General features: G+C 35.7%; 5 protein-coding genes across 7 annotated transcripts; 3 read left to right on the top strand and 2 right to left on the bottom strand.

Annotated features, from left to right (window-relative positions):
- Positions 1-212: 212 nt before the first annotated feature.
- Positions 213-3,167, bottom strand: LOC108342315 (metacaspase-3). The gene is made up of 5 exons (XM_017580073.2): positions 2,276-3,167; positions 1,606-1,939; positions 1,402-1,519; positions 1,141-1,320; positions 213-582 (listed from the first exon to the last, which is right to left on the bottom strand). Exons 1-5 carry the CDS (start codon positions 2,778-2,780, stop codon positions 526-528), a joined length of 1,194 nt encoding a protein of 397 aa, XP_017435562.1. The 5' UTR covers positions 2,781-3,167; the 3' UTR covers positions 213-525.
- A 1,027-nt stretch (positions 3,168-4,194) lies between these two features.
- On the bottom strand, positions 4,195-8,789 carry LOC108341719 (uncharacterized). Of its 3 annotated transcripts, none has more exons than XM_052878949.1 (5): positions 7,902-8,789; positions 7,664-7,802; positions 6,204-7,361; positions 4,786-5,158; positions 4,195-4,586 (listed from the first exon to the last, which is right to left on the bottom strand). In XM_052878949.1, the coding sequence occupies exons 1-4, from the start codon at positions 8,642-8,644 to the stop codon at positions 4,790-4,792; spliced, it is 2,409 nt and encodes an 802-aa protein (XP_052734909.1). In that variant the 5' UTR covers positions 8,645-8,789; the 3' UTR covers positions 4,195-4,586; positions 4,786-4,789. The 3 variants fall into 3 exon arrangements, with proteins under 3 accessions (XP_052734909.1, XP_052734910.1, XP_017434853.2); XM_052878950.1 differs by having other exon boundaries at positions 4,195-4,514; XM_017579364.2 differs by having other exon boundaries at positions 4,195-4,459.
- Positions 8,790-13,008: 4,219 nt separating this feature from the next.
- LOC108342253 (7-deoxyloganetin glucosyltransferase) lies at positions 13,009-15,266 on the top strand. The gene is made up of 2 exons (XM_017580000.2): positions 13,009-13,699; positions 14,131-15,266. The coding sequence occupies exons 1-2, from the start codon at positions 13,180-13,182 to the stop codon at positions 15,069-15,071; spliced, it is 1,461 nt and encodes a 486-aa protein (XP_017435489.1). The 5' UTR covers positions 13,009-13,179; the 3' UTR covers positions 15,072-15,266.
- A 1,199-nt stretch (positions 15,267-16,465) lies between these two features.
- LOC108342021 (7-deoxyloganetin glucosyltransferase) lies at positions 16,466-18,538 on the top strand. Its single transcript, XM_017579722.2, has 2 exons — positions 16,466-17,048; positions 17,424-18,538. Exons 1-2 carry the CDS (start codon positions 16,520-16,522, stop codon positions 18,371-18,373), a joined length of 1,479 nt encoding a protein of 492 aa, XP_017435211.1. The 5' UTR covers positions 16,466-16,519; the 3' UTR covers positions 18,374-18,538.
- Positions 18,539-20,661: 2,123 nt separating this feature from the next.
- LOC108341976 (7-deoxyloganetin glucosyltransferase) lies at positions 20,662-22,448 on the top strand. Its single transcript, XM_017579676.2, has 2 exons — positions 20,662-21,310; positions 21,403-22,448. The coding sequence occupies exons 1-2, from the start codon at positions 20,782-20,784 to the stop codon at positions 22,344-22,346; spliced, it is 1,473 nt and encodes a 490-aa protein (XP_017435165.1). The 5' UTR covers positions 20,662-20,781; the 3' UTR covers positions 22,347-22,448.
- Positions 22,449-22,564: the final 116 nt, after the last annotated feature.

The raw sequence follows: 22,564 nt of genomic DNA, 5'->3' as shown, positions 1-22,564 counted from the left end.
AAGAACAAAATAAAAGAATAAGAAAAGTGAAACATTGAAGAAAATTATATATTTTTTAAAAACTATTTTAATCATACCATGTAGAGACACTTAGAATATTTAAAATATTCAATTAAATATACAAGAGTGATTTATATTGCTCAATAAATTTAGATCAACAAAAAAGTGTAAAAAAGTATCTATTAAAAATACTTGAGTGAGAAATAAAAATCATGAAAACTTGATAATATTATTTCTTTTAGAAGTAAAGCTCTGTTATTGGAAGTCACTGTTACACTTTAGGTATAAATTGATAGAGTGAAACAAACCTAAAGTCCTAGGTTTTATCTTCTTTTTCTGTTCTAGATGCGAACAATTCCATCTCTGTAACACGGTCAGTACAGATTTTATTGTATCAGTAGAATCATATTTCACCATGAATGATATCTTCTGTCATGAGACAGCTATGATGAATAGCCCTTAATATCTTGTCCTGACCTCAACAACCAATTAACAAATGAGAGAACTGTCTTCCAACATAAGTGCTCACAAAGTAAATGTTGTACCAATATCAAAACTTTTAGATGATGATAAGATAGGATCCTGCAATGCACCAAAGAAAAGAATCCAATTCCTTGTTAAATTTCATTCAGGAATTGTCAACTATGATGTGTAACAATTAGATACGAAATAAATGATACAATAATTTTGTTTTAAGTTCTTGAGATTATTATACATTCGACACAGATTGATAACACATCATATTTAAGTCTAAATCCTTGGTGCTGCTTCAAGTAGATAGCATTCAGCTCTCTCATATATCATAGAAGATGTAATTTTGAGCATAAAACAAATCATGAGTGATAAAGTAAGGTTGTGTGCAATAGAAATTGAAACTGAAAGAGAACAAATCATACTTCATACTGGTATATGCCCTGCTGTAATGTGCAGACAACAGTGCTCGGATGAACGAAAACCAGATACTAAATTTCTAGAATGGTTTGAGTTTATGCTATACATTGCAAGGATAAAATCCGCTAAAACATGATTTTTGAGGATTATGTCTGCCATTTCACTCTCTTAGATTGCATTTGAGGTAAACAAAATCTTGGATTGTTAAAACCTGAAAAGCAATGAGAACTAATGAAGATGGAGCACTACCTGGTCTATTTTCCGATGAAAAATTCGTTGTAAGAATCTGTTAGAGAATCTGCTTTGGTGGATCTGTCCAAGTTCCTCATGTATCTTTTCCAGTAAACTGCCATATGTTATTTGAGGATGAGCTCTGATTATTTTAGAGAAGAAATAGGTCATAATACCATTATACTTGTCTTCAAAGGCCTGCAAATGTAGGCGACGATTCAGAATTGCATTGCATTTCATAAAAGGGGGCAGATGAAAACACAAAAGAAAGATTCTTACTGCGGTATCAGCAGCCACCTGAGCATCGTCACAAGCACTGAGGCAAATAGCAACTCCACCATTTGTTTGTTTTTCTTTGCTATGAGATGATCTGTTTTCCTTACATTGCCAAATGCCTCTGCAAGCATGCAAAAGAGACCAAACATTGAGATTTGAATAGAAACATAAACATTAAAAGAAAGAAAGCATTGGACATGCACTTACTTTTCCTTTTTCCACATGTACACAAGATCAAGAGCTGTTCCACTATGACAAGCATCAATAATAGCATGAAGTTTTACACCTTCCTTGAGTGGTCGAACAATGATAGAATTTATTTCATTGTCAGTGATCATTCCCTCTCTCAGAAAATCAACAGGACAAATAGTTTCATCAAGCCCATCAGTTTCATCTCCTTTCTGTTGTTCCGGTTGTTGCAGACCATGTCCGGAGAAGTAGAACACCAATGACCCCTCTGACTTGCAGTCACTCACTAGCCAGTTTAAGGAATCCAGTATGTTCTTTTTTGTTGGCATTAAATTCGGGTCGTTCTTTTCTTCTGAAATTTACAAGTTCTGGAATTAAACTAAAGGGAAAGTTCAAGTTCTTGTGAAAATGGATATGGCTGAGAGATTACTTGTTAGGAGAACAAGAACCTGCCTATTCATTGGAAAATTTGGTTTAACAAAAGTTCAGGCAATAGCAAAAACACTCAGGCTTTCAATACAGATATTGTTCATATTCTTCATCTATTCAACATATTCGCATAAATAATGTATATAATTATTGTTCTACTTTAATTTAGTATCCATTGAAGCAAAAAGGAAGCATAATTGAAATGGATGTGGATGATATAAAATTCACATACTAATCAGAAAAGGACTGAAGGAGATACCTGAGAGGACACGTATGCACTCATTTGGGAATTTAAATATATCCAGCAATAGACTTTTCATGTTCTTGACATCGTTGATGGTTCCTTGGAGCTTGAATTTCCTTTTCCCGTATGAAACTCCACATATAACTGCTCGTTTGTGAGTTGGCGAGGAGAAGGAGAAGGAAACACTAGGTGAAGGAGATAATCTTCTCTGTAAAGTTCCGTTTGTGTTACTGTTATAACTATTCGGTTGATGATCACGTTTGAAAGATCCAAGGTCTTTGGTTGATTGCTCAGAAACCGAAGAAGATGAACTGCTTACTCTTTCACAATTGTAGCAGCGGTATGCATTTGGAATTTTAGCTAATATAAATTCGCGTCTGCAACCACTGCAGATAAATGTGTGTTCCCCGACACGCTTTGAACTATTAATCCTTGTGGAAACAAGGCAACGAGTTGCAGTAATGTTTGAAGGAAAAGGAACACCCTTTCTCCTTGCTCTGGTTTTATTTCTGCCATCCATGGTTTGAAAACTTGTTTTCTTCACCAACCATGCAACCAATAAGAACGATATATACACACAGACACAAAAGACAGCACAGTTTTGACCTTTGTTCGTGCTTTTCCCTTGTTTTGATAATTAGCTAGCAATCTTAGCAGCAACATAAATACTTTTTAATTGATAAAAAAGAAGCCAAACGGGGAATCAAATCCCACTGTCTGTCGAAAATGCCTAGTGCTGACCTTTTTTCACGGTTCTTAGTTGAAGATGAGATAACTCTATTGCCAAAACACAAGTTCAATACGAGATAATACCAATAACCAAAAAGAAGAAAGACAGCAAAGTTAGTATTTTTTATGAAATATAACTCTTTTGCGTGCTTTATCCATTATTCTCGGCACACATAGTCAAGAACCAGATTCTGATAATTTCTTTACCCGCCTAACTACGTCCTCTTTCCATATTCCTTTTCTACTTGCATTATGGTTTAGTAGCGCACAAGACTTCTCATGAGATAACACCATAAATTAGAAAAAGTGATGAACATTGAAAAGATATTTACATGATCGTTTCAAAAGTATTTAACTGAATCAAAATAAAGTATAAATTCTCGACAAATTTTGAAAAAATCTCTTTTCACATATGTTCTCCATCACTCAAAGAAGAAAAATAGAACAAATATTCAAGAAAAATATTTTTTTGACAACTCTTTGTTGAATAGAATATTTGTATACAACAAGTTTATGTGGTACCTCTTGATTAACTCCTTTCAAACATACGAGCCAATTAAATAATAACACATAATTTATTGTCAAAAAAATTGTTAATATATAATCAAATATTTTTTTAACGAACTTTTTTTGATAATATTTTTATTAAACAATTGAGTTATTAACAGCAATTCATTTAATATTACACTATTATTTATATCATTTGTTATATACACAGAAAAGGTGATCGGGAAAACAAAATTCATTAAAAGTGATACTAACAAAAAAAAGCTGTCGACATACGAATAGATATTTCACATCAATGATCAGGTGATCTAACAAAAAACATCACTTCGATAAATACTATACATTTTTTTACATCATTTAATTGTAATTACTTTCATGAAGTAGAGTAGATTATAACTTCTTTTATCCATTTTTTAGTGACAAATTTTGTAAGAACTCTGATTCAGCTTTTACTTTTAGAAAGGTCGTCTTTTTCAATCACAATTTCTCTTTCAAAATTCGAACAGGAATTTTGATTAAAAGAATTAAATTCAATCCGCTCAAACCAAGATAATTGTACTAATTTCACCTTTTAAACTACGATAAACAAATATATTGATTTGGGGTAATTTAGGAATACAGTCTCTAGTTATGTAGAAAATCCAAACTCGAGACATGTGCACTATTGCAGCAGGGGTGTGGATTAGAGATAACAACACTACAAGATAATAATTGGCTCTCATACGAACAGGGCTATGTACGACAATACAACATACGAGAAGAATAAAAACCATAATACAATAAATCAAGTATTCCATACGAGAAGAATAAAAACCATAATACAATAAATCAAGTATTCCATCCCAAATGCTGTCTTCCAGTTCATCATCACCTCCTTCTACTGTCTCTCGAAGATCATTCAGCACCCAAAGTTAGAAGCTCTATTTGAAGCCGACACGAATTATGATACAAGGTTGCCTGTCACTACAGGTGTGACAAGTACAACGGACAACAATAGTAAATTCGTTACAGATTCCTTCTGAAAAAGAATAAAGCATATTGAAGTCCCTTCCCTCCCCCCTAATAGCTGCAATTTTTATGTTATTTTGGTCTGTTCAATGAGATTTTTATGTTTTAGTTTGAGTAACTATAAAATCAAATCAGCAAGTTTAAAATTCTAAAATGGTGCCCTCACCTCAGAATTAAGTGACTACAGTATCTCTCAGTTAGACGATCATAATTAAGAGATAGGACAGGAAGCCGGAAACAATTCTAATCAAACTATTAATCTGCAGAGAAACAGAAATTACCAGTCTATAGACAGCCAGCATTTGGCGATTCACAGTCCAACACGTTGATTTGACCAGAGATTTTTGCTTTACAAGCTGGACACATGAATCCAACAGAATCTGGTTGTATTTCAGAATTGACAGCGTCATGGTTAAACTCTATTCCACACCATACACATACAGTTGTAAGCTGTGATTCAAACTGAACTGAGGATAAAAACGTCTCTCCCATCACTGCGTCATTGGCCAATTCAGCTGATACAGCAGGCGGAGAAGGAGAATCCTGAATCCTTGCAAAATCATAATCAACACTATCTATTTCATCAAACCTCAATTCCTCGAGACCCTTCACGTTATCATGTTCATTTTCAAGACGGCAAAACTGTTTTCCTCCCTGTCAATGAGCAACAACAACAATTTTTCAAGGTTAAAGTTCAGCACTACCTACCAGTTGAGACTTATCATGGCTGGGTAGTAGCTAATTGCTCATAAGAGATTTACAGTTAATCGTTCTAGATTATAATAATCACCATAACTAGGTTTTAGCATGAGTTCAACCGAAGAAAGAAAAAAACATTGACAAATGTACAGTGCACGGGCACATGGTTAACAGCTAGCAGTTTCAACTTCCTCATATTTCCAGCACAAGCCAACTTTAAGAAAAGCATAACACATGGCATGCTAAGACAGGGCAAATAAACTTTTAATCTGAGGACCAAAGGTAGGTCAGACCTTCGATTTGTATTTTTCTCCCCAAAAAACAAACTAATTCAAATAAACAGATTTGTATTTTTCTCCATGTAAAATACACGGAAGGCCAGAATGATAAGAAAGAACAATAAATTAAAAACTACATAACATGGAAAGTCAGCATTGGGTTCAGAAAGAATGGACCTGTTATTCAATCAACAATTAATAAAAAAAAGTGGAAAAAGGCTTCTATAAATCATGTAATCCTTAGAGGAAATACGAATGAGCATATGACTGACTATTTGCTCAGTGCGGCAGTATAGCAGGTTAAAGTCAAATGGCTACGGATGGAAAATAAATATTTATACTGCGAGTGTTGCAGAGCATTAACAATTGTGTGAAAACCACACGAAATGATCACTATGGAACAATAATTGACCAGACGACAAAACTGGTTCTTAAAACCACGTGTTGTTGAAAAATTAGAAATGTGTGCCGAGGGCATTGTAAATAGTAAAGAATTACAACAATGGTTCAATACAAGTAAAACCAGAATACATTCAGAGACACAAATGAGGATAAGCACATTAGTCCACATGCCATGTCATGCATTTGCATGCACATACAGGTGACCTCATATCAATCACTTTCTAAGAGGAGCTTGGTATAATATATGTAGGACTATTCCCTCAATTTTTCAACATATATGGAATCCTTAAAATAAAGGCATCCATAGTTATGCCTTATACCTTATCAGAGCTGAATGCAGGCAAACAATCCATAGGTTGTTCTGTGGATATAGAGGAGTTAAAAGCCCTAGAATGTACCACATTTTCTTCAGAACCTGCCATTACCATCTCTTGGACATCAGTGCTAACGGTAACAGGTACATCCTTCAAGCAATTTAAACCAAATTCCAAATCACTCTTGTTACTAATGCCTTCATCAGGTTTAAACTGAACTTTAGCATTAGAAGATTCAGAATTTTCACCCTTTTCAGATTCTGGTATCATGTTAAGTTCAGATAAATGAACTTCAGAAACACCATCCAAATCAATCCCAGATTGATCCAGTTCCTCAATAGTCAATTCCACATCATCTTTTACTTCAGAAGTCTCGGATGCTTTAACATCTTGCTTATTTACAGATAACAAACCCATGTTATCAAGAAAAGTAACCATTTTTACATCTATCACACGGTTATCATTATCAACTTCCTCTACCTTTCCATCCATTCCATGATGATCCACATTTTTCTTAGTCAAGCTATCTTCCATCTGCTTTTCACTGATTGGAGCCTCAGAGTTTCCATCTTGGTCCAAGTAACCAACAGCAACATCCGAAGCAGGAATCCCATTCAGTTTAGCTAAATGATGGGGTTCCGTGACACAACCCTCCATAATAGAGTTTTGAGCAATTTCAATGAGGGCATCCATCTTAGATATCCTTAATGGCACGTCCTCCCTTACTGGAGACTTGTCATCTGTCCTCTGGACATTAATCTGACCTGGTGAATCTTCTACCCTCCTCACATAATTCCTAACATGAATCCCCACATGACCATTGTAACGACGCCTTTCCAGAAACACCTTATGGCAGAACTGGCACTCAAACTTCCCATCTTTAATTATAACTCCATCTCCAACAGAGGAACCAAGCCGGTACCGCCTTGTCGTCCTCTGGTGAACTGACAACAGGTGCTGCAAGTACGAATCCTTCTCGTCAAAACTCATATTGCACTTGCGACACTCAAACAGATCTTGAATCTGCACATCTGCAAGATTTTCAATTCCCAACAAGGCAACCTCCTTGACTCTTTCCCGAGCACCCGCAAATAACCCAGGCACCTCCGCGTTCACGGCAACAATCTGTCTCTGATCTTGACGTTCAGGAGTGACACCAGCAGACTACAGCACAAACACACAGCCCATAAATCTCACAATAACATTTAACAAACAGGTTCACCTCCTCTAATGTGAGGATGAGCACTTCAGAGAATAAAGTGCAATAATAATAATAATCTTTAATGAGAAAATCAACTGTTAAGATTGCAATCAATTCTAAGGTTTTAATAGCACGTATTTAGTTTCATCACAATTCTTAACCACTGATTCTCTAGTTAATTGTGAGAGCACTTTGTACTCTCTATAAATGCTCCAAGAGCCAAATCCTTAACAAAATCAACCACGACAACAAAATGTGTACTTACATTTTCAGCAGGCACGATCTGTTCCTGCACTACATTTTCACTCCTGCGACTACTTTGCGATTGCCCATCACCATTACCCAGAAGAGACTGTAAATATGAAGAAACCTCTTTGCAAGACACAAACTGCTGTCCACTAGGGCTGCACGGCGGAATATCAAATATAGGATAAGCCCTAAGGAACAGTAGAGTTATAACGAAAAACAAAGTTACCAAGTGATGAAGGAAGAAGAAACAAAACCTAATGTATCTGCGGCAATAGATCCACGCACGACCGTCCTTCCTCTTCAAACCGAGAAGAATCTTCCAACTGAGCGGCAACACATCGCCGAAATCCGAGGCATCAACAATCCTGCGTTTCTTCCTACGGCTCCCCCATTGGCCAGGCAAATCCCTCAAAAACCCTAACAGCTCTTCTTCGCTGCTCAAACCCTCTGTGCGCCTCTTGAGCTCATCGGCGAAGGGGTCTTGGGAGGTGGCCAACTGCGAGAGATCAACGGCGACGCCGTTCCGGTTAAGAATGTCGATTCCGCGGTAGCAGTGTTCCAGGTGGAGTTTGAGCTTGGGTTTGCGGCCTCGCTTGCGCTTGACATTGGGTGGGGGAAGGGAAGGGGAAGCGAGGTGGACCTGGTCGAACTTGGGGTCCTCTCGGATGAGTTGTTTGAGGTAGTCGATGATGAGGCGGTTTTCGGCGTTCTCGGGGTCGTGAGCGGGGAGGGGAGGGGGCTTGGGGGCGGGCAGTAGGCCGGCGAGGCGGCGGCGGCGGCCCGTCGGGGAGGACTGGGGGCGGGAGTAGGTCTGGCGGCGGGAGCCGGCGCTCTCGTTGAAGAGCGCGGGGTCGATCTTGGGTGTGACGAGGTCATTGGTGGCGCGAAGGTCGAAGGCGCAGAGAGAGGAGAGAGAAAGGGCGAGAAGCTCGGAGTGAGAGAGAGTGGTTGAGTCTATGCACGCAAGTGACTCCACTTTCAACGCTGCGGCTTCCATTTCTGAACGATGAAGTTCAGCTTAAGCTTCCACGATTTCAAAATACTGATTAGCGACTCCTGCTATCTTCGTTTTTTCTTCTCCTTTTCTTTCTCCAACTTCATTTTTTCACACTTCTTTCATGACTTTAATGGATATTACTGTTTTTTCATTATCAACAACACACTTCTTTAAAGCTTGATAAATTGTACCCTCTGCATATGTTTTTTTTTTTTTTTAATACATCATTTGGTCCCTACTTTTGGGGTTTTGTTCAAAATGGTCTCACCTTTTGAAAAAGTTCAGTAAAGTCTCATATTTTGGTTTAAAATGTTCAATTCGGTCCTTTTCGTGGACGGCGTTAAAAACTTAACAGTGGTGGTGCTACTGTGACGAAATTTAAGTGAGCTGTCATGTTTTGATGGTTACGTGGCACTGTAAATTGGGGAAATATCCTAAATTGGGGAAAACCCTAAAGTTTTAATAACCCTAAACCCTAAATTAGAATCAGAAACCCTAAATTAGGGAAAAATCCCCAATATCAAAACCCCGACCCTCAACCGGTTAGTCTTTCCCATATTTCCCTCCAACAGCACCGCAAGGGACTAAGGGATAGGAGAATGAGACTTTCTCTTAATGTTGCAAGGAGGTTTTTTGGTTTGCAAGATATGTTGGGCTTTGACAAAGCTAGCAATACCGTGGAGTGGCTGCTGAACCAAGCAAAAGCTGAAATCAATCGTCTAGCAAAGGAGAAAAAGAAGTAGAAGAAGAGTGTTCACCGTAGTTGCTGTAGTGCTGATTCGAAATGTGAAGAAGGTGTGTCTAGTCTGGATGAGGTTGCAGGAAGTAGAAATGAAGAAGAAGCAGGAGAAGATTGGGGATTTTTCCCCAATTTAGGGATTCTAATTCTAATTTCCACTTTAGGGTTCCCAATTTAGGATATTTCCCCAATTTATAGTGCCACGTAACCATCAAAACATAACAGCTCACTCAAATTTCGCCACAGTGGCACCACTACCGTTAAGTTTCTAACGCCGTCCACGAAAAGGACCGAATTGAACATTTTAAATCAAAATATGGGACCTTACTGAACTTTTTCAAAAGACGGGACCATTTTGAACAAAATTCCCAAAAATAGGGACCAAATGATGTATTAAACCTTTTTTTTTTATCAAAACTGTTTCTTCTTTTTATTTGGAATTCAAGAATAATTTTTTAATTATAAATAGGATGTGTACAATTTGAAAACCAGAAATAATTTTCACAAATTTGAAAGAATTAAAAGAACAATCTCTAACTTAGACAATAGAAAAATTATTTTTAATTTCTGAATTGTATAATTTTAAAATGATTCTTAACTTTCATATTATACAATCTACAAATTGGAAACTTCTTTTATATGAGAGGAAGGAAGAAATATATGAAACTGCAGTAACAAGCTGCTCTCTTTAAAGGAAAATTTGGCTTCTTTTTTCTTATTTTACCTTCCTAATAATAATAAACGGATAACATTATTAGGGGAAACTAACGGAAATCTTTTCAAAATTAGTATATAATTCCTGTTCAGAAGTGTACGGAATTCATAAATCTGGTGATTACAAAATTCTACAGATTCCAAGATTTGAAACACAAAATAAAATTAAATTTCAAATTTTGAGAAATACACAACTTCACCTAACTAACTTTTGAAATTTGATACACGTTAATAAAACAAGAGTTCAAAATTTAATAAACACACACAATTTACCATAACCTAATTTTAAAATTTAATACACAAAAAAATAAAATAGAATTACAATATTTGGTGAGCACACACAAATACAACTAAATTTCAAAATCCAATGTTTAAAATAAAGCCTTTATCAGAATGAAACATCTGATATGTGTGTGGCAATTTCTCCAATTTATAATTTGGTGTTTAACTTTAATCCTCTTTCCTCCAATTTCTCCAAAAACCCTCGTCTTCATAAACAGGCACAAAATTTGTGTTTTTCCCACTTCAACCTCACCGTAACTTCATCTTCAACTTCATGCTATGAAAATTCAATTTAATTTTTATTTTTTCCAAATATACTTCATAGTTTTAAATTTAATTTTGCTTTAATAAACTTTATTGATGTATGTACCAGGGTATCTTACGATCTCTTCCGAGCCAATTATCAGGTCAATCATTCTAACCGATCACATAGTCCAGACCGAACGGCTATTCCTAAGACCGAACGGCTATTCTTAGGTCAATACCAGGCCAACGCCCCCGCCGCCGAACAAACCGCATGATTAGATTACAAAGCCCAATGTCTTTGATAGGTACCCGCCCAGCTCCCAATGGTAGCCCGCTTGGAGCAAAGCCCGCCCGGTCTTCATCCTTGAACAGAGTTCGTTCGTCCGGTCTCTAGTATCCACCCAATCTTTAATACAATCAGGAGTGTTTTAGTAGGATCACACCAAACCCGACCGAAATATTTTGACGTCCACCGTGGGACCGAGCTGGTATTATCCATTGTAGCCACAAAGAACCAATGAGTGGTGTCTTAAAAGAATGTCAACTCAACCTTTCGGCCTCTCACACTCAACCTCGACTACCCGAAAACTCGATCATTTGGCCTCGTTCGCACAGCTATTCGGTCTCCACCATCCGACCATTCGGCCTACAAGGTAATTGCACCGTTATATGTTTTATATCTCAAAATATGGTTATGGAAGTTAGGTGTGATCACCGAAGTTATGAATCTGGCAGGCTTTTTTCCAATCCATAGTTTTACATTGGATTTGGGAATCTGGAAACTATACCCACTAAAAGAAATTAAGTGGTTTCTTGATCTGATTAGTTCTCTCTTGATTAGTTCTCCCTTGATTGATGTGATTAGTTCTCCCCTATTATAATATTACAAGAGGATAAAATAGGAAAAAGAAAAGGTTTGAGGTGCAGAAAGAAAACACGTGGGATGCAGTAAGAAGTGCCCAGATTCTTTTATGAGCAGCGCACGTATTCATGTCGGCTTTGTTCGCGCTGATGGATCCAAAGGCATTGGGCTTCCTTCTTTACTACTTTTTTTTTTCCTTTTCGTTTTAATTAACTCTTTTACTTTATTGATTTATTTATAAAATTCAATTGAACTCTTCCGTTTTTAAAAATTCAATTCAATATCTTTATTTTATATAAAAAAACTAACACTATCGTTTCGTTCAAAATGAACCACACTGCAGGAATTAAATGTATCGATTGCTACAATTGGAAGGCGTTTCCTAAAAGTTTAAATAATGAACAAGTTGAAAATGAGATCAAACAGGAAAAAGGAAACCAAATCTCCTAAGGAAAAAGGTCATAGTTTCATAGATTAGGTTTGAATTTAATACCTTGCTAAATGTAAGTAGAAAAATAAATAGTCTTTATACAAAATATGCTTTGTTGGATTGTTAGAAATGTAGGGTTGGCTTCTGCAATAAAAGACTGATAAGCCCAAGAAACATTCGTCGCGTTGCAAATTTTGCTTCTCAAGTAATACAAGTTTATAATATATTGTTTTATACTTTTATATCTTACAAAAACTGATAAAGTTATAGGTAAAATGTTTCTATTTCAACATTCTTAGCTAACTTTCATAACTTTGCTTGAAATAAGTATGGTTGGAAGCATTAATATTTCATTACAGTGTGCACATGAACTTGTAAATGAAACTACCGGCATACCCATCATGGTTGTGTATTAATTTTCAGCCAGTGATTATAATCCTACCAATTCAAATTATTTTGATGACATTAATTAGTAGTAATTTATAGTGGGTGGCTCCAAACTATAGAGTTTACTTAAGGACTGTTGAATACCTGTAAGATTGAAACTTGGAGAGTGGAAACATTAGCAATGGTAGTACAGATCCATTACCACTGATGCGTTGTTCATATCTCAACTTCAGGATTTGTTTTTGCCGAAAATCATTTTTTTAATCTCAGTCAGATAAGATAAGCCTGTATAAGAAAGAAACACGCAATGCATGACCTAGAAACTTGGGAGAGAAAGACAAACGTGGCATTTTCATTGCTATTATTTTCTCTCTACATTCATATCGAAAGAAGAAGTCTTGTCAACTTTGTAAAAATTTTTGGGAAAAGGGACCCAGAAGATTCCTATCTCACAAAGATAACGGTAATAAAATAATAAAAACAGAATCAATGGTAATGATACTAATCATCAATTCATAAAGTCTAACATTGTCATGAGATTTAGACATCTCTGTCAGGCGGTGGCAAATCAGGATATAAGTTTTTTTTTTTTATATAGTAAACTTAAGAAATACACAACTTGTTGCAAGAACTGTGTTATCCTAACTCCAGAAATATCTACAGCCTTCATAACGTTCACCATAAATTCGCATTTGAATTGGTTGGGTTGGCTGGAAGTAGGTCCATGAATTTTTTCCTTTTCTTGGTCCCCTTCTGGAAAAGTTGTCTATTTTATTACCACGTGGGAATGCTTATATTTTGTCATTTGTGTTACATGTGAAGATATATGTACAGTCTGTTCTCATCTTGCAAGAGAAGAAAAGGAAAAGTGAAAGATGAGTTACATTGCAGATAGAAAGCCTCACGCTGTGGTGACTCCATATCCAGCACAAGGCCATGTGACCCCGTTGTTCAAACTAGCGAAGCTGCTTCACCTCAGAGGCTTTCACATAACCTTTGTGCACACTGAGTACAACTACAAACGCATGCTCAAATCAAGAGGCGCCAATGCTCTCGATGGCCTACCAGATTTTCGCTTTGAGACCATCCCAGATGGCCTTCCTCCGTTGGAGAACGATGATGTTACTCAGCCCATACCCGCACTTTTTGACTCTATCCGAAAGAACTTCCTTCAACCCTTTTGCGACCTTCTTCATAAACTTAACCATTCTGCCTCTCAGGGTCTCATTCCCCCACTTACTTGCTTAGTTTCTGATGGTTGCATGCCCTTTACTGCACAAGCTGCTCAACGATTTGCACTCCCTAACGTTATCTGTTGGCCTGCCAGTGCCTGTTCCTTATTGTCTGTCATGAATTTTCCCACCATGGTCGAGAAAGGTCTTTCACCACTCAAAGGTTGGCATCAACATATGTACTTTCGTTCTTAAACTCACATGTATTGTTTATTAGCACGTGTTGTTAGGTACATCTTTAGCACAACGAACAAAAAAAAATTTAATAGTACTCCTTACCAAGCACACTTTCCCTAAAAAGTATGTAAACTTTAATATACGAAAGAAAATGGTGCCAGTCAAATATAACTTTTATTTTAAAAAGTTCAAGTTTAGTCTGTAGAGCACTACCTTTTCGTCAAGTAGAACTTTTTACCAAATTTTTTGTAATTATCTTACAATTTGACTATCGTGATAACTTTTTGTAGAAATTATGTCAGAATCTTAAATTTTTCTTATAAACAAGGATATGGAAGAAAGATAAAGAAGTTGAAAGTCAATTATCAATTCATACATGAAGCTTTAAGCAATGGCTTTTGTGTTTATGATATGCAGACGAGAGTTATCGGACAAACGGGTTTTTGGACTCCAAAGTGGACTGGATTCCTGGAATGGAGAACTTTCGATTGAAGGACATGATTGACTTCTTATGGACAACGGATCCAAATGATGTACATTTGCAGTTTTTCGTTGAATTGGCAAATACAGTTGAAAAAAACTCGATAATTCTTTTTAACACATTTGACGAACTTGAGGAAGATGTACTGAATGCTCTATCGTCTATTTTTCCTTCTCTTTATCCCATTGGTCCGTTCTCTTTACTTTTAAACCAAAGTCCACATCACCACTTGGAATCTTTAGGTTACAATCTTTGGAAGGAAACTGAGTGTGTTGATTGGCTCGAATCCCAGAAACCTCAATCTGTTATTTATGTGAATTTTGGCAGCATCACAGTTATGTCTGCAGAGCAAATGTTGGAGTTTGCTTGGGGTTTGGCCAACAGCAAGAAACCGTTTTTATGGATCATTAGGCCCGACCTTGTCGCCGGAGGTTCCGTGATTCTGTCATCAGAGTATGTGAATGAAACTAGAGACAGAAGCCTAATAGCAAGCTGGTGTCCACAGGAGAAAGTGTTGAACCATCCTTCAGTTGGTAGTTTCTTGACTCACTGTGGATGGAACTCAACGACTGAAAGTATTTGCGCCGGAGTCCCAACCCTGTGCTGGCCATTTTTTGCAGAACAGCCAACAAACTGTAGATATATGTGCAGTGAGTGGGAGATTGGGATTGAGATTGATAGCAATGCGAAGAGAGAGGAGGTGGAGAAGGTGGTAAATGAGTTGATGGTAGGGGAGAAGGGAAAGAAGATGAGAGAAAAGACGATGCAGTTAAAGAAGAAAGCGGAGGAGGCAACAAGACCCGGTGGTCGGTCATACATGAACTTGGACAAAGTAATTAAGGAGGTGTTGCTTAAGCAGAAGACATCATTCGATTAAAGGTTGTTTCTTTTTCATAATGTTCTCCTTTAGAACCTGTTGCGAAATAATGGGGGGCGGTTTGGAACGCCTTGTAGAACTACCCAATATCTTCTTCTTGACATTTCAAAGTGCATTCATTTCCTATCTTTGTAAGGATATTTACAGACTTGTTATCGATTAATTAATTCTCAGCTTATATATATTTTGATATTAGTCAGTATTCTCACACAATAGGTAAAATGAACACGTTAACAGTAGCGATATTATTTTCAAATTATTAAGAGTTATATTCTGATTGTTTATATTGATTTTTTATTCAGTTATTATTGTGATGAAATAATTCTATCTGTAATGTAAGATGTGAATGTCCGGAACGTAGCTAAATAAATAAAGTACGTATGATAGGAAGTACATGGCGAAGGAAAAAAATATAAAGATTAGAAATGCTAATGAAATGTTAGGTGCCCAAGTTTCTCTAGCGTGAAATGATTTGGTGGCGGAATTTTCACAGCTGCTATTGTTTATTTTTTATAGTGATTGAGTGTTGGGTTTATCAAAAAAGACAGGACAGGAGATACAAACACTACTCCTTCAAGGGTGAATTTCTTTTAGGAGAAATATTCTCAACCAACCACATCTTTTTCAACGGCGTTCAGGTTTATTGAAAGATACAAATACTGATAAAATTTAAGCTCAATTATATAAAAAGTTACACTATTTTCTATCCAAAACCAATGGGTTAACGACTTTTATATAATACTTTTTTTTCTCATTTTTATATATATATATATATATATCTGAAACTTGAACCCACGCTTAGATTTCCAACGTTAAGTTGAATGGAAGTCCACAATCACACTTGTAACAGATTCTTCGCAATTTGTGATGGAACATGTACTAAACCATTAAGTGAGGACATCAAAGTTTAATCTTAATTTGACATTAATGTAAAAAAAAAGTTCTGTAATTCAAAATCATGAATCATGTCAACTCAGAAACGAAAATCATTCTGTATACTCCAGACTTTCAGCATAATTACTATAAAAAAAATCAATGAGTTTACGTGAGATCCGATGACCCTGTAAACACTTTGACTGTGGTATTATTATTTTTCTGTATCTTGGCGTACGATTTAGTAAAGCCTTCTGTTTATGTTCTCATTTGGTATATTTAATTCATTAAGAAGAGGTTTATTTGTTGTCTCTCAACTTCAGATTAGATGACAAGTTGGAGATGAGTATGAACAGATAAATAATGGTCCTCATTCATTAAATATGAAATCAATGAATCGTCCTCTTCGGATAGCCGCCAGATTCAACAATAATAATGTAGATCCGACGTCATCGCTGATTCCAAAATAATTAATCCAATAAAATATGATCTTGCAACCCTTAAATTGGAACTTGGTGTTGCTAGAGTTTCAATTTCTATTCATAAACCATAGACCAAGCATTGAAAGATCAAGCATGAGTAACTTTGCAGAGAGAAAGCCACACGCTGTGTTCACTCCATATCCACTTCAAGGACATATAAATCCCTTGTTCAAATTAGCAAAGTTGCTTCATCTAAGAGGTTTTCACATAACCTTTGTCCACACTGACTACAACCACAAACGTTACCTCAAATCAAGGGGTCCTAATGCCCTTCATGATCTCCCAGATTTTCGCTTTGAAACCATCCCAGATGGTCTTCCTCCTTTGGATGAAGATGCTGATGGTGATGTTAGTCAACACATACCCTCTCTCTGTGACTCTATCAGAAAGAACTTCCTCCAACCCTTTCTCCAACTTCTTGCTAGACTTAACCACTCTGCAACTACTGGTCTCAACCCTCCAGTTACCTGCTTAGTTTCTGACTGTTTCGTGACTTTTCCTATTCAAGCGGCTCAAGAACTTGAAATCCCTGTCCTTCTCCTTTCCCCACTCAGTGCTGCTGCATTCTGGTCTTTTATGCACTATGGTACTCTGGTTGAAAGAGGAATCGTACCCCTCAAAGGTATACAGTTATGTTCCTCATCTATTAAATATAGTTAGTATCTATATTTAGGTAGGATAAAACTTGTTTTAATTTCTTCAAGATTTGCACATGATTGACTTTAGTACCTATAATTTGGAAAGGACAACTTTAGTCCATGCACTTTTGAACTGTGGTGAATTTTGTGACTGTTTGTCATTTTGACCGGATGAGGAAAAAAATTGATCATATTTCAGAAAACATAAAGACCAATATACTCTTTTTAGTATACAGGGATTGACAACATTTTCTTAAAATCTTAAGGAACTTAAAACTGCGATTACATTTTAATGTACTAAGTAGTATGTGTGTTCATATATGGATCTGACAGTATGCCTTTGTGATCATGAAATGCAGACGAGAGTTATCTGACAAATGGGTATTTGGACACCAAAGTGGACTGCATTCCAGGACTGGAAAATTATCGCCTGAAAGACCTGCCTGACTTTTTGAGGACAACAGATCCAAATGATGTAATGTTAAACTTTTTCATCGAAGAAACTGCTAAAATTCCCAGCGGCTCTGCCGTTGTTTTTAATTCTTTTGATGAACTTGAAAGAGATGCAATGAATGCTATCTACTCTTCCTCTGTATTCCCTTCTGTTTATACCATCGGTCTTTTCCCTTTACTTTTGAATCAAAGTCCGCAAAACCAATTGGCGTCTTTAGGTTCCAGCCTTTGGAAGGAAAATACCGATTGTCTTGAATGGCTTGAATCCAGGGAACCTGGAAGCATAGTATATGTGAATTTTGGCAGCATCACGGTTATGTCTGCAGAGCAAATGTTGGAGTTTGCTTGGGGTCTGGCCAACAGCAAGAAACCGTTTTTGTGGATCATTAGGCCTGACCTTGTCACCGGGGGTTCCGTGATTTTGACATCAGAGTTTGTGAATGAAACCAGAGACAGAAGCCTGATAGCAAGCTGGTGTCCACAGGAGAAAGTGTTGAACCATCCTTCAATTGGTGGGTTTTTAACTCATTGTGGATGGAACTCAACCACTGAAAGTATTTGTGCTGGAGTGCCAATGTTGTGTTGGCCATTTTTTGCAGATCAGCCAACAAACTGTAGATACATGTGCAGTGAGTGGGAGATTGGGATTGAGATTGATAACAATGCGAAGCGAGAGGAGGTGGAGAAGCTTGTGAATGAGTTGATGGTAGGGGAAAAGGGAAAGAAGATGAGAGAAACGACGATGCAACTAAAGAAGAAAGCAGAGGATGTCACAAGCCCAGGTGGTAGTTCATACGTAAACTTGGACAAAATAATTAAGGAGGTGTTGCTAAATCAGAAGACATCATTCGATTGAAGGGTTTTTCTAATTCATAATGTTGTGTTTTCTACGTTGTACACCAGCTAATATCTTCTTCTTCACATTTCAAACTGCCGTTCTTTCCTGTTTTCAGTTTATATTTATCAAAAACAGTTTATATTTATCAAAGGTTTTGGAATACAAGAATATTGTCTGATGCCAGCTTTTTATATTGTTTGACGGTGACCTTTTCTAATAAAATATTATATTAATATAATAAATTAAAATAAAATATTATAATAAAATAATAATTTATAAAGTTATAAAAGGGTGGAAGTAGCATATGCTTTTGAGATTTAGTGGCTGCATGTTTTTTTTCTGTTTTCTTTGTTAATGATATGAGAGAGATGCCTAATATACCTTCCTCGTTTCGGCCGCTTAATTAAACTTGTCAGATGTGACACGGCAATAAGTTAAACTTTTTGACTGTGTTATTTCCAGCTTTCTTTTTTTATAATATATTTTTTGAAGCATGAAACATACGGGTTATTTAAATATTAATTTGTTGATTAATATAATAAATCAATTCGATTACGTTTAGATAAAGATTGAATTGTACCATATGATAATTATCATTAATAAACATATGGGAGAGAGAAATACCATATGTGTGACAATATAGCGTGAGTAGGTGTTGATATTGTTTTCAAAGAAAAAGGGTAGAATGATCGATATTTGTATTTATTTCATACAAAATATTATAAAAAAAATTATAAATTAAAAATAAATAAATAATAATAAAATATAAATAAATGCAAAAAATTTATGTGTGAAAAAAAAAATTATTTCTGTTTTGTAGAGGAGAGAGAAATACCGTGTTTTCAGATCAGACCCGCGAGAGGTGTATTTGAAATTTGAAAAGAAATATTTGGGACGGTATTTGAAAAGATACACGTGTTATAAGACGTAAATACGTGTCAAAATTTAAAGTGTGTTAAAATTAATTTATTTAATTAATTTTTATACTTTTGATTATTAGTTTTGTTTGATATTTAAATTATATTATTTCTAGAGAAGTGCACGAGAGAGGCTGAAATATTTTACAGCCTCCGTTTTCTTATAAGAAAAGATAAACTCTACACATATTAAAAAGTAATTGTTGATAAAAAGTCTACTAATCTCTTAATGATAATTAAATGAAATAAAGTAATTAAAATTTATTTATGTCTAAAAAAAGTGTGACCAGGCTTACATCCAATAGAATGGTCCTTAGTAAAATGGAGTGGATAGGCCTGGCCAATTTTGTAAGAAAATTATTATATTTATAGTAAGAATATAATTTAAATAATTTTACTTTTGGTATTGTATCATTTTTAAAAAAAATATATAAACATATTCTTAATATTTTAATATAAATTACAAAGGAATTAAGTTTTAATTATTGATTAAATTCCTAATTGAGATTAAAAAAATGAAAAATTATAATAATTGAATTTGTAATAAAAATTGCGATATTAGTGATAATTAAATTGTAAAATGATAAAATTACATAATAACACCAACACAAATTTAATTCAAAATATACAATTCTTAGTAATTACTAGACTATAACAATTCAACAGAACTCAATTCAATATAATACACAAATTTATCATACACTTAAAAGTCATCATAAATTTAAAATTTTAATAACGAGAATACTCAAATTAACTTCTCAATTTTATACAGTTTTTTATTTTTCTATTCAAGTAGGGATTTAGATAATTATCATTTGAAAATAACAATCTATTTCAAGTTACTTCCTTCTTCACATGAATATCTACCCTTAAAAAAATTAGTATGTTTAATATATGTACGGTATGAATAGAAATTCAAATGTACATCTAAATTAAATAAAAATAAACAAGTTCAATAACGTATTAAAAAAATTCAAACTAAAAGAAATTATATATGTCCTTACAAATATTTTTAGAAGGATAATTAAATTTAGGTGTCTATTTTTCTTTCTCTTTTATTAGGATTACCTTTTGCATTATCCAGCATCCTAGTGAATCTCTACAACTATTTTTAAGAATAAAATATTATATTATTATTATAATAATAATAAAAATAATAAATGTAAATAACCGTTGTACATTTCTCTATCTTCTTTTCATTTTTGGAATCGAACATTTATCCATCATATAACATTATTTTTTTCAAAAAAAACAGCCTTGTTACCTGCGGATGAAGTAATTAGAAGAACCAATTTCCTTTCGTTTTCAAGTAAAAATAAAATGTAAATCAAAATTTGATGGAAACAATTTGGCGCAGATTCACAATAACTAATTTTATAAAATAAGAGATATTGCAATTCATCTTTGCCAGAAATTTTTTCCTGAAACCAAAATGTTGATTGGAGTGTGCTATATATGTTGAGGCGACGCAGAGGCTAAGAGACTTTTCCTTAAAAGGGATAAACGAAGATGAGCAACATTGCAGAGAGAAAGGCACACGCTGTGTTGGTTCCATTTCCACTACAAGGCCATATAAACCCTCTGTTCAAACTAGCAAAGCTGCTTCATTTCAGAGGCTTTCACGTAACCTTTGTCCACACTCACTACAACTACAAACGTTACCTCAAATCAAGGGATTCCAATGCCTTTCAGGGTCTCCCAGATTTTCGCTTTGAAACCATCCCAGATGGTCTTCCTCCTTTGGATGACGATGCTGATGGTGATGTTAGTCAACACATACCCTCTCTCTGTGACTCTATCAGAAACAACTTCCTCCAACCCTTTCGCCAACTTCTTGCTAGACTTAACCACTCTGCCACTGCTGGCCTCATCCCCCCAGTTACCTGCTTAGTCTCTGATTGTTTCATGAGTTTTCCTATACAAGTTGCTGAAGAACTTTCTGTCCCTATTATTCTCCTTTCCCCTATCAGTGCAGGTGCATTCTTGTGTTCTATGCACTTCGGTTATCTGGTGGATAAGGGAATCATACCTCTCAAAGGTATAAATTTATGTTCTTCCTCCATTTAATGTGTATAGATTCGTTCGTGTACGGATCTCACTGTTATTGGTTTTTGTGGTTATGATCTGCAGATGAGAGTTATCTGACAAACGGATATTTGGACACCACCAAAGTAGAATGTATTCCTGGTTTGAACAATTTTCGCATGAGGGACCTTCCTAGCTTTGTAAAGACAGCAGATCCAAATGATTTCATGCTAGAATATTTCATTGAAGTAGCTGGTAGAGTTCCTACAGTCTCGGCTGTTGTTTTTAATACTTTCTATGAGCTTGAGAGAGATGCGATGAATGCTCTGTCTTTTATGCTCCCTTCTCTCTACACCATTGGTCCTTTCCCTTCGTTTTTGGATCAAATTCCGAATAACTACTTGGCTTCTCTTGGTTCCAATCTTTGGAATGAAGATCCCAAGTGTCTTCAGTGGCTTCAATCCCAGGAACCCAGATCCGTAGTTTATGTGAATTTTGGCAGTATCACTGTTATGTCTGCAGATCAACTGTTGGAATTTGCTTGGGGTTTGGCCAACAGCAAGAAACCGTTTTTGTGGATCATTAGGCCTGACCTTGTCATTGGAGGTTCCGTGATTTTGTCATCTGATTTTGTGAATGAAACTAGAGATAGAAGCCTAATAGCAGGTTGGTGTCCACAAGAACAGGTGCTGAACCATTCATCAGTTGGTGGATTCTTGACTCATTGTGGATGGAACTCAATCACTGAAAGTGTTTGTGCTGGAGTCCCAATGTTGTGCTGGCCATTTTTTGCAGATCAGCCAACAAACTGTAGATATGTGTGCAATGAGTGGGAGATTGGGATTGAGATTGATACCAATGTGAAGAGAGTGGAGGTGGAGAAGCTGGTGAATGAGTTGATGGTGGGGGAGAAGGGAAAGAAGATGAGAGAAAAGACGATGGATTTGAAGAAGAAGGCAGAGGAGTTCACCAGACCCGGTGGTCGTTCATACATAAATTTGGACAAAGTAATTAAGGAGGTTTTGCTTAAGCAAACATCATTTGATTGAATTGTTTTTCCTTTTTATAATGTTGTACTCTAATAATCCATTGATCTTATTTTCTCTGGACTTTCTTTGAAATCGAAATAATGGGCCGGTTACGAGTGCTAATTTGTGTTTTCTTTGTAGCAGTACCTAATATCTTCTTCTCGACATTTCAAATTTGTTATCAATTAACTAATTTTCATTTTATTGTTTCTTTTCTTTTAAATTTTTCCTGCAGTAAA

This window comes from Vigna angularis, chromosome 6 (assembly GCF_016808095.1).
Source record: "Vigna angularis cultivar LongXiaoDou No.4 chromosome 6, ASM1680809v1, whole genome shotgun sequence".
In the NCBI taxonomy this organism is placed as follows: Eukaryota; Viridiplantae; Streptophyta; class Magnoliopsida; order Fabales; family Fabaceae; genus Vigna; species Vigna angularis.
This window is presented reverse-complemented; position numbering and strand designations above follow the sequence as displayed.